The sequence below is a fragment of the Anarhichas minor genome, unplaced genomic scaffold, assembly GCF_050575085.1.
Source record: "Anarhichas minor isolate MPS153535 unplaced genomic scaffold, ASM5057508v1 ptg000058l, whole genome shotgun sequence".
NCBI lineage: Eukaryota > Metazoa > Chordata > Actinopteri > Perciformes > Anarhichadidae > Anarhichas > Anarhichas minor.
Window position 1 is genome coordinate 6,534,075 of NW_027466504.1, and position 14,743 is coordinate 6,548,817.

The window sequence follows — 14,743 nt, forward strand, 5'->3', positions numbered from 1 at the left end:
GATCAGGTCAGAACAGAAGGCGGTGGAAATGAAAAAGCCGTGTCATGAATCAACAGTGCAGATCTTCACCCCTCTGTCTCTGTGTCTGTGTGCCTTCCCCTCCCAGGATCATCTGGATAAAGCCATCGAGCTGAAGCCGCAGGACCCCATGTCCTACTACCTGCTGGGCCGCTGGTGCTACGCTGTATGTGACCCCTCCCGACACGCTGCGCAACACATATATCTCTCTGCACATACACAAACTGTGAATTTATGGAGGCTGACATGTCTGCGGGACCCCCCCCCCCCCCCCCCCCTCCCCCCTCCCTTTTTGCTAACCCTCCCACGGTTTCCCCTCATTCATTCCCTCTGTTTAGGTTTCCCTGAGGTTTGTTTTTTTCCCCCCTGCAATATTCGCAGAAAGCGTGACGGGGAGGCTAACACCAGCCATTGTTAGCTTTAAATCAGATTGTACCAGGGCGACGTTTTCAGCTCGTGTTTTTTCGGCGCGGGTAGTTGTTTCTATGACGTCTCGTCCGTCAATCACCGTTGTGAAAATGTGAATTTGAAGTTGTCAAACTAACTGCCTGAAAAGGAAGGAAGGTGTTGCAGCGATCGCTCAGACTTAAATGATATAACACTCACCTACACTGAGGAGTGAGGGACTGTGCGAATTTAAGCGGAGCGGTAACACCTGATGTTTCCGGGGATTGAGTTTTACGGTGTCTGCGGTGCGTTCGTGTTCAACAATGACCTACTGTTTGTATTCAGTCCCGTGACGAGGCCACAGCAACGCTACACCTGCAATTAGACGTCGATCTGATGAATGGTGCGCGGCGGGAACATTACATGTTTGACCAAGACTTCTCCTGGCCATTATCATCTTCTGTGAAGAGTGTCAGGAGGAAAGTATCCGTGCACAGAGTACCCGCGGTCATGGAAACACTGGAGAAGTCGCAGACGGCAAAGTGTGTGTGTGCTTCCAGCCTGGAATAGTGAAGAAAAATGATATGTTACCAAACCGGCCTGGAGATTTATGGAAACGAATACCCACAAAATCCATTAGCTTTGTTTCCATTTAACTGTTAAAGTTATGCATGTCTTTCACTGCTCACACATGTAACTACGTTTGATTGGCAAAAAGGAGAAATCTCCACAATATATTTGTATCCCAATAGATAGCAGTAATACGCCCAAAGAAGATCTGATGAGAAACTCTCTTTAAGTTTTGAAATGTTAAACGTAGATGTCAACAAATTTTGATTGTAGAACTTTGAATGTAATTGAAAAGTAGTTGATTTTATTTAGTAAACCTGAGGGAATTCCTTTTTGGAAGTTTTTTTGTAATTGCATCAGTTAAAAAGTGTTTTAAGTCGATGGCCACACATATTGACAACAGCTCATTAGTGATGTCTTAAAGAGTCATTTAACATCCTCTGAATATCTTGTTTTTCCTGACCTCCAGTTGTTTCACTTGCCGCCTTGCTTCAGTGATGTACGAGTGTGACGTCCCCGTTGGGTGTCGTTACAAACGCAAAGCACACTACTTACCGCACCCGGCCACAGGCAGCATTGGAGCCAGAGAGGGCAGGGATGCACTGCTTTTTAGCCTGCCGTTAAGTTACCGATAAGCTAATGTGCAGAGTTGCCTTTTGACTTTGAGGTGTTCTCACTATTTTGCAGGTGGCTCAGTTGTCGTGGATTGAGAGGAAAGTCGCTGCAACGTTATTTGGAGAGCCTCCGAGTGCAACGGTCGAAGATGCACTGAAGAATTTTCTAAAGGTACATTAGAAAATTCACTCTGCAATCATTCTCCTTTTTATTTAACATATGTGTGACTCCTTAAGGTGCGAGTCTGCTTAAATACACACACTGTCTTTGCGAGGTGTCCTTCACATTGTGAAAAGTGTTTATAGCTGTTTCACCTCACATTAAAAACGTGGTGTGGAAAGCCCGGCGTCATAGAGAGGGTGAAACGCATTCAGAGGTAATCATGGTGTTTAATGCAGGCACTTGAGAGTTTAAAACCTGCCTCTTTTCTCACCTCCACACACCTGAAAAAAACACTGGGCGTGACTTTTGGTTTCAGACAGTTACAATAATTGTCGGATGTACTTGCTCAATTCCGATGTTTTCATAAAGTTTTGGGGCTTTCAGATGCTGTTTGACGATCCGATGGGCACTTTGTTTAAAGCTAACTTGTGCCTTTTAGGAATGCTTCCATTGCCAGGTATATTAATACAGTTAACAAGAAAAATGGGAACTGACTCTAACCTTTTCAACGAGCAAACCGTCCGTATTTAGAACGGCTTAATCCGTGTTCCCACATTTCAAATGTTTATCTAGTAGAGAAATGCTCCTGGCCAATATTCCTGTTGGTGCCTCTTCCTCATGTCTTGCGTATCTCACCCATCATTTTGATTTAAGTGGTCCCTGTTACAACATGCCGCCCGTGACTCGGAGCACAGGTGAGGCTGTTGAGCTTTAACAAATACATCCTGCAAGGTTACACGGGTCCCCGGCCTCTAACCTGTGGTTATCTGTACATGACTAACTGTGGGAGAGATGTTTGGGCTGCAGGAGCTGCAGGGGAGAGAGAGAGAGAGGCAAGTGAGTGAGTCGAGGGGAGTGTAATGATACAGTTAGGACAGTTGACCGTGCCTGCGTGTGCATTATGAAGAGATTAACTGTCTTTCAAAAGCTGAATAAAAACCTTTTTTCTTAATTCAGGTTGAGGAGATCCAGCCAGGATATTCCAAAAACAACTATGTGTTTCTAGCTAAGGTCGGTACCAGAAACCTCCATCGCCGTTGTGTGTTTTGGGACTAGTCTGTGCACTGTTCTGTGGGGATCCTGCTGAGACTCAACAATGCATTGACAGTTTGTGTTTCCGTTCTCTGGCAGTGCTACAAAGACCTGGGGCAGAGGGACAAGGCGGGGCAGATGTGTGAAGCTGCTTCTTCAATGAACACTGTGACTAAAGAGGTAGACCTCATCGCTGTTACTATTGCAATACTTCATTCATAGCCATCTCACACGGTTATTCCATCTGCAAGTTTATTATCATCTCCGCCAGTAGATAATGAGATGGGTCATGTGTGTGTGTGAGAGTGTGCGCATCTCTCTGTCCGTCCACGGCTAATGCCCGCGTACCTTTTTATTGCCTGTTTGATATATACGGCCATTGATTAACTGCTGACTCCTCACTCACGACTCTTTACCGGCTCCCTGCCGGTAGGGGCCACTAGTGATCACACAGCTGAGTTCACTGTTCACACTGAAGTATGCCGGTATGAAGGAAACCCCGTGAGCGGCTTTGTCACATCTCGGAAAACGTTGCAGCGCATTTACAAACGGTCGTTATTTGGATAAACTGACCAGATATTGGGAATGAAAATGGAGACTTTCTCTCATGAAAACATATTAAAACTTAATAAAAGCATATTAACAGCTTAAACAGTTTGCTCAGTAGACTTTAAGCCTAAATAAACACGTCAATTCCCGGTTATGCCCATGGGACGGAGCTGAGACGCACGGAGCAGGTGCAGACATCTGCATCATAGATTAAAATGAGAGATTAGTTGTGTGAGATGTGCGAGTGAAAAACACGTTTGTCTGATGCACTTGCAGTCTAGGGGGGGGTTAGTCAATTGACCCTTAACTAAGCCATGCCCTTCCATCGCAGACCAGCCAATCATAGCGTAGCCAGCTATTGTTATTATTAGCTAGCTACTGAATGTATACACACGCTGCTTTAATGATTGTAACCGTGAATAAAGACAAACACGGCTTTACAGGAACAGCGTTGTTGTCTTCTGTCTCCATCACCAGGTGATCTGTAGACTTCTATCTTCATCTTTCTAACCTGTTTTTACTGCTGTGTCCGTGTGTAGACCCTTCTGTCTGCTTCTCTCTGAAATCGACATAATATTCATGCAGTCCATTGTAGCTCTGACAGCGTGGGGCGGGGCTTAGCGAAGGGTCAGTGGCGGGTTGTATTCGTTCAGTTGCGGCGGTGGTCGTTGCAGACACACCTGGCGGAGATTTTGCACTGGACTGAGGGCACCTTTCTGTTTTTATTTTATTTTGAACAATGTTTTTCTCCTCAGGATGAAGAGGCACAGAAGGAGCTGGACTTACTCTGCCCAGCGCTTGGAGTGTGACGACAGTATGCACATAGCACATTCTTCTGGAACTGTATCTTCCAAGTGCTACGGAGTGTGTGTGTGTGTGCGTGCGTGTGTGCGTGCGTGTGTGTGTGTGTGTGTGTGTGTGTGTGTGTGTGTGTGTGTGTGTGTGTGTGTGTGTGTGTGTGTGTGTGTGTGTGTGTGTGTGTGTGTGTGTGTGTGTGTGTGTGTGTGTGTGTGTGTGTGTGTGTGTGTGTGTGTAGGGTATATTGAGAGGCCATCATGTTAATTCACTCTGTGAGTGGATGGAGGTGTACTGTGACACTAAATCATCAATCAGAACCATCCTAGCTCGTTTAAAATCAGATTTGTATTCTAATTATGTTTCTTCTTTAATAGTGGAAAACAAATGATCCACACCTGGTTGTACCAAACCTGTGAGACAATTGGTTTTCACTTCCTCTACTACGTCTATGAGGGTTTTTGTTGTTGAGATGATGTGTTGGAGTTAAATTTAGTGTGATTGTTAGTGTGTGTTTTTTATCGATGTGATCTTTTGCTCCGATAGCGAAAGTCTCTCCGGTGGGTCTCAAGGATACCAAGTTTCCTTGACAACAAAGACCTGTCGCTTTTCTGTGAATTGACCCACAGGACTCGCTGTTCCATCCTGTTTTTTGTTGCGTCTCCCATCACACATTCGAGTGCCAATAACAAAAGCACACCAGACAATGGCGCGCCTCAAACAACGGTCTTGGAATGCGGTCACGACGGGACGACCTGTCGCCCTCTTCACTCTGCCTCCGCTCAGACCGGCTTCAGTGCTTGCCGGCTCACATCCACACGCGGACTCTTATTTAATCGTGCCGTTAACGCTAACACTGGTATTTCATGGCGTCTTTTCTTTTGTTGACTTTGGCATCTGCCCATTGAGGACATTCATTATTCAGTTACCACCTGCTACAGTGCAGCTCCTGTGACAGTCATGTCGCTCTAGTATGACTGCGGTTAACGATCCAGCATGAAGACGAGGTACAGTCTCAGGCAGCCCTGTAGGTTTTTAATATGTTTACAGGACCCCTCTGATACGGACCCCTCTGATACGGACCCGTCAACAACCCTCACTGACTTGTTTTACTGGGAACTCTCCGTGGGACTTTTCAGAAGAGAATATATCAGAGTCTGAGGGACTTCCATTTGCATGTATAGAAAGTAATGAATCATTTAAAGACTATATATACAGAACCTTATTTGTAACTCATACTAACGGGTGATATGAAGCATCTGTAGAGGTGTTTTTGGAACAAACTCCCCCTTTTTCAGTCAGTTCCTGTTGCAACCTTTCAGGGAGGTTTCTCTTGCTTTTGGGGGGGGGGGGGCTTCCTGAATCCTTTTGCTTTTCCACATTATAGGTGTATTATAGTTCTTATATTGTTTTTTAAATCGGCGTAACCTCGAGCCATCTGTTTCATTGTGAACTTTTCCAATGCCAGAGAAAGTGGAGAGGCCATCCACAGTGGCAACACCCAAACTTGGTATGCCAAGTTAGAAAAGCAAAACAAATGGTTTAATATTTATAGAAGGCTGCGATTACTCTACATACGCAGTACACAGCAGCTAATTATCCCGCTCAAGGCTCCATTAAGGTTTTTGCTCAGGTTTCAATTGGTGTAAAAAAAAAAAAAAAAAAAAAACACACACACAGGCCACAATTTGTCATCCACAAAGTGACAAAAGATGCTTCATCAGCGCACTGAAGAACACGTAACATATATCACATTAAGGTCACTGGTGAGCATGTTAATGGAGTTCTGACTGAGAAAGTGGGGGGCACGTTTTGGGTTTTGTCGTCTGTGTTTCTCTCTGCAACAGAAATGTTGGACCAATGGCTCTCTAGGAATACTATAGTAGACGATGCAGGCACGATGTGATGGTGCATACTGTACGATTACATTCCAGGTCGGGTAACTACAATATGACCCGATCTGACGGATGTAATGTTTAAACGTTTCCCTTTATTACCGTCTCATGCAGTCCTAATTATGTTACCATGGATAATGTGATAAGCGTGATGCATTTTAGAGGAGCGTCATTGTGTGAAACCATGAGGCGTCATCTTTGTTTAGTTGGGGTCGCATTTAGAGATGGATTTAGCGTGTGATTTATTTTTAATGTATTTTAAGGTTACGGGAATTGAAATGAAAATTACAACCAAAAAAAAAAGTTTATTTGTCACTTTACAGATTTTTCTACCGGCACTACGAATGTATTTGATTTCCTTCAACTGCCATTACACGTACACTATTCCTCAAATCTCATACACTACATGGAGAATATACTGTACAATGTCATAGGCCGAATGATTAATGGTACAACAGTCTGTAATAAAATCTGTGCAATACGAGGTGTCAAGTTTGTCACGTGTGTTGCTTGCTTAAGAGCTTGTTTGTGTGATTGTTAGTTTTATTGCAGGTCATTAAGAGTGCTCTCTCGCTCTGTGCTTTGTAATCTCTAACTTATAATTAAAATGCGCAGTGACTTTTACTGGGGGGGTTATAAACTACGTTGATCTTAATCCAAAAACAAGTCAAAATGTAAGAAGCAGGCTCCTGCATGACTCCCAGTGATTGTGGAGTTCTCTGGCATCCCTTCCCTTTTCCCCCAGACCGTACATTTTGTGCCAGGGCAATTTGGAATCTGCTACTGGATCAGATTCAGGCCACCAGTCTAGTCATGTTGTAGCCTTCTTTTTTTAATTTTTTTAATCATGGTGGATCCACTCTAAATGAGCACAGGTGTTTGTTTATACAGTCGTATAAACTTCACCTCTCCCTGACTGATTTCATGAGCCTCCTGCGCACGTCATTTAAAAGCCGCAGTTGAAACAGCTGCAGGATTCGTGTTTTCTACTTATTCACAGGCATCGTGTAAAATATCTTTGTAAGTGATTGCATCTGATCCTGATGTCTGTACATGCCGTCCTAAAAAACCAAGGTCTCGATTTTGCACAAGAGTTCAGAGGCTGCAGCTTTCACATTTTCTTGTTGGTGATGTCCAAAGAGAAGGTCACTTTCCCCTGAGTTTGTCTTTTTTAATGCCACTTTCACATGATACCAAATTCACTTGTTAGCTTTCTGGCAGAATTAGACGAGAAGATGGATACCACTCTAATAGCTTTCATTTATTAAATTCCAGGCCGCAGCGGGTTGGGTTAGCTTAGCTTAGCACAATTACCGGAAACCGTTGAAACAAGTAGCCTGGCTTTGTCCGTGTAAACAACATCCAGCACCTCTAAAGCTCACTAATTTAAACAGTATATCTCATTCGTTCAATATGTGCGAAAACAGTTAGAAATGTAAAAAAAAACATTTTAAGACGCTTTCTAGATTTATTGGGGGGTTGTGTTTCTCACTAGTTCTGGGGAATCTGGCTAATTGTAATTCTCCCACTTTTTGAAAATTTGAAATTCAAAACCAAACTATGCTAAGCTAGCTGTTTCCCGCCTTTATGCTAACATCAGCTAACTAGATGCTGGCTGTAGCCTTATTATTCAACAGAAAGATAGCAGAGTGGTGTCAGTCTTTTACTCTCCAGCAGAAAGTAAATAAACATATTTCCCAAAACTTATCATGTGTTCCTTTAACCCTCTTAAAGGCCAGAGGCCGGCCACCAGTTTCTCCCTCTTGCTGTGCGTATTTGATAGCATTAGTAATAAGTTTGTGCTAACTTCATTAACCACAAACTTAACTGGGTACATGTGCCATGTAAACACAAGATGAACTGAAATAATGCAGGTGTCCTCTTTAGACCCTTTCATTTCACTTTGTATAGTGCTTTAGCGTTGCATGCATGTAGTATTACCACAAAAGGAAAAAAAATACCAAGTATCAAATTACCACAAACTAATTGCCAGACAGTGAGCCCGGAGCCTTTGGGGCCCCTGAGGCTGTGGGGCCACAGGGCAGTCGCCTGCCTAGTCTGTGCATCGATTACTTCTGTTCACGTCTTGATCTTCAGTACCCTGTAGCGCAGGTCTTCTTGTCCACAGCTGCTCTTGCTTAGGAGTCAGCTGAGATAGTCCACTGTTCCTCCGTTCCTGAGCTCCTGTCGGTCGATCTCCACAGCCTGTGACCACTCTGAACGCCACACCTCTAAAGTCTCGTAAACATTCATTCAGGTCTCCGTATATATCCCCTCATTCCCAATCTAAGCTCGTCTTAAGTTACACAACTCGCAGTCGGCTCTTCCTGCGTGCACGTTTTATCCTCGGCCAGTGCAGGATTCAAGCTTAAATATAAAGATTCACGTTAATCTTGCTGTAATGCAGATTTGACAGGTGTAAGCTGTAATGACATAAGGATGCGTCTTACCACCACTTTGTGCGATATTTCGTCTTTTCAGTCGGCTTTTTTTTTTCCCACCGCAGCACCTGCTTTGCCGTGTAAGACCTGACTTTTCTAAACGGCACATACCTGAGATATTCATGTTTTCTGTTGTGTTTATGTACCAAGTTGTGCAGAATATCGCAGCTCTGCAGGCTGTGCTGTATATTAGGAACATTTGCTTCCTCCTGCAGCTTCCTGTAATGTAAGGAGGGAAACACAACAAAAGCAATAACCCCTAGAGGCTGATATTGTCTGCTATCATAACTCAAGTCATTATCCCGCTGATACGGGCATATTACCCGTGAAATTGTCAGCGTATCTGAGGCTCGTGTGTCTTTGATGTGTCCGTATTTCAGCAGAGAGGCGCAGAAGCAAACTTACAGAGGTGTTTTGCTTCCGACTCAAAAATATTGTTCTTGGAGCATTGCCACGCATGACTTCACTGGCTCTGCTTCGACGTCAGGTTCTATTTTGTACATGTCAAAAGAGGAAAATAAATGGAGCAGAGACGTATCGGTAATCATCTAGTTTTATCTGAATTTGTCACGCATGAAAAGTTGTCTGGCCGGCTGGGTGCAAGCTGATCGAGTACAGGATGTTCTGGCAGGGTGAGATAAAAAAACTACAACAGTGAAAAAACAAGGATATAGTTCACGTGTCTGTTTATTATGTAACTGTACAATATCATTCAAAACAACGTGCAGGCAAGCGGGTTGAAGAAGCTTTAAAAAAAAAAAAAAAAATCTTAAACTAATATAGCTTAAACTTGTGTCATTTCGCCCTCAGTCCCTCAAATGAACGAAGTAATAGTTATATTACTGGTGAAATATCGCCATCTATGTCCGCCCTAACATTGTCATGACGGGCTCATATATTCTATGCTACTACTAGTACTACTATTTGATTTTCTACTATTTGATGATATTCTGAAATGATTTTTAGGCATTCTGTTATGAAATAACTTGTAAAATAGTGCATATAGCTGTTGTAAATGGCACCAAAGAAAAAAAAGGGAATCTCCCCAGGGAGGGGGGGGGGGAATGCCCCTGGACCCCCTCTAGGTTTGGGCTGAGCCCCGAATGTTTACAACGCCTGGCTCCGCCCCTGGTGTGCAACACATGACGTAGAGTATTTCATGACGGGACTTTCTTTGACCCACGCTGACCCATGATGTCATTTCAGCGGTGGCCATCGCTCTGTTATTTTACAGTAAAACTTTTGACAAAACCAGTATGTGGAAGATAACATTGTATCATTTTTGGTTTATTGAGGAAAAAGGAAACACGGCTGATGCAATTCATTGCTGATCTTACTGACTGAACTCTGCCATCAGTGGTGCAATTTCACTAAGATTATGTTTTCACTCGATCATTCAAGACTGTCATTTTTTTAATTGTCTCTAGAAAGCAGTGCGTCAGGGTTGTTGTCACACTGAGGGCCATCGATGGATATACACAGATACATAAACCTGGTCTGTTACTTGCTTAAAGTTATTTCAAATAATCATCTGAATTACAATATTCACAAAATGCTTCGGCAGGAAGCCAACAAATCCAAGTCTTCACTGTCAGTGCATTAGTCTCTCATGCTGAAGCAGCGATTACATGAGTCTACAATAAAATGATTTACCCTGTGTCCCAACCTGACAGTGTGACTATGTCTGTTGAATAAAAACAACACAAAGAAGAGGAAAGAACGGGGTTACTGGCATCTTGAGCGTGGACATTCAATTACGGAGTTGAAAAAGGTTTTTCCATAGAGCAGCATTCTACAACATTCAAACTTAAACAAAATCCTTAACATGAACACAAAGCGCGAAATAAATGACTAAATAACACCGAAGTAATATTAGTCTTTTCATACTTGCGTTGGACAACAGTTCACAGACACGAGCAGAAGGCCTGCTTGGCGTACCCCGACGCTCCTTTGCCTTTTTCAAACGGCATCTACAGTAGATTCAGAATGTGTTCCATAAAAAGCCTTCCAGTTCCAATAGTGTTCGACATTTCATAGGCCTTATTCCTGAGTAACTAAGCTTTTACACTATATATATGTATATATATATGAAACATATTAATGTTAGTAGACATTAGGCTAAAGGGCTGATGCACTCCATGAGCTTATTCGTCTGTTCACGCAGAATCACTGCATCGGTCTGACCTTAAGTGGCACATTACTTTTGTCTATCACACACATTTCGTGAAGTTGGACATTGCGACCCTTGTAAAGAAGAACATTATTAAAATGGTGGCCAAATTGAAAGGATTCCTGAAAAGCTGACATTTTGGTGATGTCTCTTTTAATTTGGCAGCGAAAATGTTAATAGAAAAGCTCTGCTAACACTATGACGTCGATGTTTGCTTGATGGTTTCTGCTTTTCAATCGATTCCACCTCGATGGATCAAAAGAAGATGCTAATTGCTAAATGGTAACGGTGAACTGCTGGTTGTGGGGGGCGTGGCTTATACGCCATGTCTCCTCTAAAACAGACACAACATCTGTTCCTTCCTGGCACTATAATGCTCTAAAATGAGTCAGTAATCAGTGATGAGAATTTTGCCTGAGATTTCAGCTTATAAATATAGTTTTCAGCCCACAAACATGAGGTAGAGTTCATTAGTCTTTTGTGTTCCAGCCTTCATTTGTTTTGCTTATTACAGTGTTTATTTTTGTTTTTCTGTTTATGAGTCTGTTTTATGGGCCCTGACCGCCTCCTCGGGCACGGCCTGCCTGGTAGCCGCATTCAGCAGCCTCATATCTTCCCGCAGAGTCACTGCTATGGAGTAAGGGTGCGGTTTCAGGGTCAGGCCGTAGTTGAAGTCCATTTTGACGGGCCGGGCCGGGTCCACGGTGATGTGGCACTGGTGGGCGATGAGCGACGTGAAGAGGAACAGCTGCAGCTTGGCCAGCTCCTCGCCGATGCACCGCCGCTTGCCCAGGGAGAAGATGAGCACGCCGCCGGCCAGGTCCTTGTTCAGCTCTCCGTCCGGGCTCAGGAAGCGCTGGGGGTCAAAGGTCTCCGGATGGTCCCACCGGGCCGGGTCGTGGTTGATGGACCACTGGTTGACGAAGACGACCGTGTTCTTCGGGATGGCGTAGCCCATGATGGAGGTGTCCGCGGTGGTGGAGTGGGGGATGGTGAGCGGCACGAAGCTGGTGTAGCGCATCACCTCGTAGATGAAGGCCGTGACGTACGGCAGCCGCGGCTGGTCCTCGATGGAAGGCAGCCGGCTGCGGTCCACCACCTTGTCCACCTCCCGCTGGAGATGCACCTGCATCTCAGGGAACCTGCGTTCACAGGTGGAGAGCTACGTTTAATGGCGACACCCTCACTGATGGAGGTTACACTCATTTATGTTTCACTTTACATCATGACCTAATAAGTGAAAGTGTAGAAAGCTGCCTGACATTCAGTAACACAGTAAGGATGTGATGCGTGGGGACATTTATTGAGCGTTTCACACAGCGATCAACAACCAAAAATAATAGCTCAAGACTACATCAAGGCATCATAATGTGATCGAACAATCACGTGAGATCAGAAAAATGATCTTGTGTAAAAAAAAGTTAAAATAAACTGCCAAAGTATCTCGCTACTTGCACGGTAAAATGCTGACTGGGCACTTTCACTGGTGTGCAGTTTCAGCTGCTGATGTCACGCTGCCGATACCTGCCTGTGCCCCCCCCCCCCCCCTGGCTGTTACATAACACACATGCTATTGAACTTCCTAAAGTCTGTGCAGCCTCAGCAGCGGTATGATTTATTATTATCTGGTGTTGCCTGCTTGTGTCTAAAAAGCTCTGTAAAAACGAGCGTTAAAATGTTGCTTACTTGACAAGTAAGAGGATGATCCACTGCAGTGCGGTCGACAGGGTGTCCTGACTCGCTCCAAATATGTCCCCCACTGTGGGGGCCACGTAGTCCTTCCTTGGCGCGAGCCCCGATTTATCCCTCAGCGCATCCATCGCCACTATGAAGGCGTCCGTCATGTCTCTGATGACACTCGACTGGAAGTTCTTCCTGTGCTCCATGACTTTGTCTCTAATGAACGTGTTGAACTCCAGGTTGAGCGACTTAAAGTCGTCAAATATGGTTTTGATGGGGTTGGGGAAGTACTGGAGCCAGGGCATCACGTCCACTATGCTCCCCGCCCCCACCGTTTTGGTGAACTGGTCGTTCCTGCCCACCACCTGCAGGAACTCCTCGTCCTCGTTGGAGTACCTTTTGCCGAAGCACACCGCGCTCATGATGTTGGCCGTGGACACCACGAGGTTCGTCATGGGCTGGAAGTACTGGTGCGCCTTGGTTTTCTCCACAAACAGCTGCAGCAGCTCCCTGACCTCGCAGAGGACGTGGTGCTCAAACGCCTTCTTGGTCTGCGGGTTCCCGGTGGAAAACATGCGGACGGTGGACTGGGCCACCCGGCGGTGCATCTTCCACCAGTCCGTGTTGGTGCCGAACGCGAGGCTGTCCCCGCCGCCGATGTACTGGAAGGAGGTGAAGTCCGGTCTGCCGGCGAACTCGGCTCCCTGCTTGACCAGCGCCTGTTTGATGGAGTCCCCGTTCAGCACCACCACGGTCCGAGTGCCCAGTTTGATTTGGAAGACGTTGCCGTATTTCTTCGCCATGCGCGCAAAATACAGGTGCGGCGCGTTGCCAAGTTGCGGTGCGTTGCCGACGAACGGCCAGGCGAGCGGACCGGGCGGGCCGGGCGGGCCGGGCGGGCCGGGGTTCGAGCGCTGCCGCTGCAGCCAGCGCCACAGGTGGAGGGAGAACAGCAGAGTCACGCATGCCAGTAACAGAGCTCTTGCATTTGCCGCGTTAATTCCCTCCAATGTATCATCCATGATGGGGATCCTACAGGAGGATACGACAGTAATATTAAACGCACATAGTATTTCAGTTTTTAATATATTTAGGTATAGGATGTAGGCTGTGAAGAAAAAAAATGAATTCAGTTGAATCAAAAGGTGATTAAATACTTGCTTATGTCCTTTGTGCATCGAAGAAATAGCAGGCTTTACAACGTATCCAACATATTTACTGCTGTTTCTGTTTCGGATCCAACTTCAATGTGTTTATCCATGAACTGAATGGAAGGACTACATTTGTAACCTTAAAAATATGAGGTCTTTTAGTCTTAAAATATGTTTCCTTTACTCAACAGATCTAGAAAACCAGCTTGATACAAATAGTCAAGTGCAGCCTGGTGCGTAATGCAGTGTGCGTGCGCGCACCCCCTGCTCCCAGTCCGCTGCCTGGCAATGCTTTGAAGCCCCACTACAACAAGTGAAGTTATTTATCCCCCCCAAAAAACAGCGCAGCATCACGTCACACCGTCAGCGTCTGGTTGTGTCCTGGCTTTGTTACAGTGGGCAGGTTTGTTGCAAAGGGTGTCAACCCACCCTCCCACCATCATCTCCTCCTCCTCCACCCACCTCTCCCTCCCTTAGTGTGTTACCTACAGGCAACAGACGATATTGTCCGACCTGTAAACGGGAGCATTTGAAGTTGAGAAAAACAAGTTAACTGAAGTGGTTGAATATTCGTTTCATGAGACAAAACAATCGGACTTTCCAACTGCAGTTATACTGGTAGAATTAAACTTTTAAAAATGTTTTTAAATGTTAATACACGCTTTAATAGTTAGTATAAACAACGTGTTGTTGTTGTTGTTGTTATTATTATTCATCATGATGATTTTGAATTATTATTACTATTGGAGGGGTGTATTATTGATGGTGGTGATATGTATCGGTACTATGTGTGCATCTTGCTTGTCTTAACCATTTTAAAACAGACATAATAATAATAATCGTTTTCAGGCTATTATTTGTATTATTAATATTCATATAATTCATATGCGCCATATCAACATGCAGATTTCAGCAGTGTTAGAAAGCCAGGCTTGAAGTCGAAGCGCTTAACAACGTGCGTCTCTGCCTGGGGGAAGGTAACACCCGACAAGTCAACGGAGTTCAAGCTATAAATGATCACCTTCGATCAATGTAAACAGCCATTTATAGCGGCTGCTTTGACGTACGTTTGACGACGCAATTATTATTTTTTTAAATATGGCAATGTAACCTCATCAGATTTTTAAAAGTAAAAAAATCATAATACAGTTTTTATTTTCTTATTTTTTGTACAGGCTTAAATATAGTATATATGCCTATATTTTGTTTGTGTGTATATATTTATATATATATATATTAAAAAACACAGAAAAGTCTCTACACGTCTACACGCATGTA

The 14,743-nt window shown here is 44.5% G+C and overlaps 2 protein-coding genes across 4 annotated transcripts in view; one reads left to right on the forward strand and one right to left on the reverse strand.

Moving 5' to 3' along the window:
- Positions 1-6,507, forward strand: part of rmdn2 (regulator of microtubule dynamics 2) — a 29,078-nt gene extending 22,571 nt beyond the window's left edge. For all 3 annotated transcript variants that reach the window (XM_076076800.1, XM_076076799.1, XM_076076798.1), the window contains exons 7-11: positions 107-184; positions 1,663-1,761; positions 2,710-2,763; positions 2,884-2,964; positions 4,089-6,507. In XM_076076800.1, the coding sequence (XP_075932915.1) occupies positions 107-184; positions 1,663-1,761; positions 2,710-2,763; positions 2,884-2,964; positions 4,089-4,142 (366 nt within the window). In that variant the 3' untranslated portion in view covers positions 4,143-6,507. The remainder of the gene's footprint in view (positions 1-106; positions 185-1,662; positions 1,762-2,709; positions 2,764-2,883; positions 2,965-4,088) is intronic.
- On the reverse strand, positions 5,480-13,843 carry cyp1b1 (cytochrome P450, family 1, subfamily B, polypeptide 1). The gene is made up of 3 exons (XM_076076797.1): positions 13,476-13,843; positions 12,321-13,346; positions 5,480-11,776 (listed from the first exon to the last, which is right to left on the reverse strand). Exons 1-3 carry the CDS (start codon positions 13,490-13,492, stop codon positions 11,170-11,172), a joined length of 1,650 nt encoding a protein of 549 aa, XP_075932912.1. The 5' UTR covers positions 13,493-13,843; the 3' UTR covers positions 5,480-11,169.
- Between the last annotated feature and the right edge of the window lie 900 nt (positions 13,844-14,743).

Bases quoted from the DNA above. Each gene is read 5' to 3' on its own strand.
- cyp1b1 (XM_076076797.1), bottom strand. The intron at 11,777-12,320 runs GTAAGCAACATT...CTGTGAACGCAG, and splicing joins ATCATCCTCTTACTTGTCAA to GTTCCCTGAGATGCAGGTGC.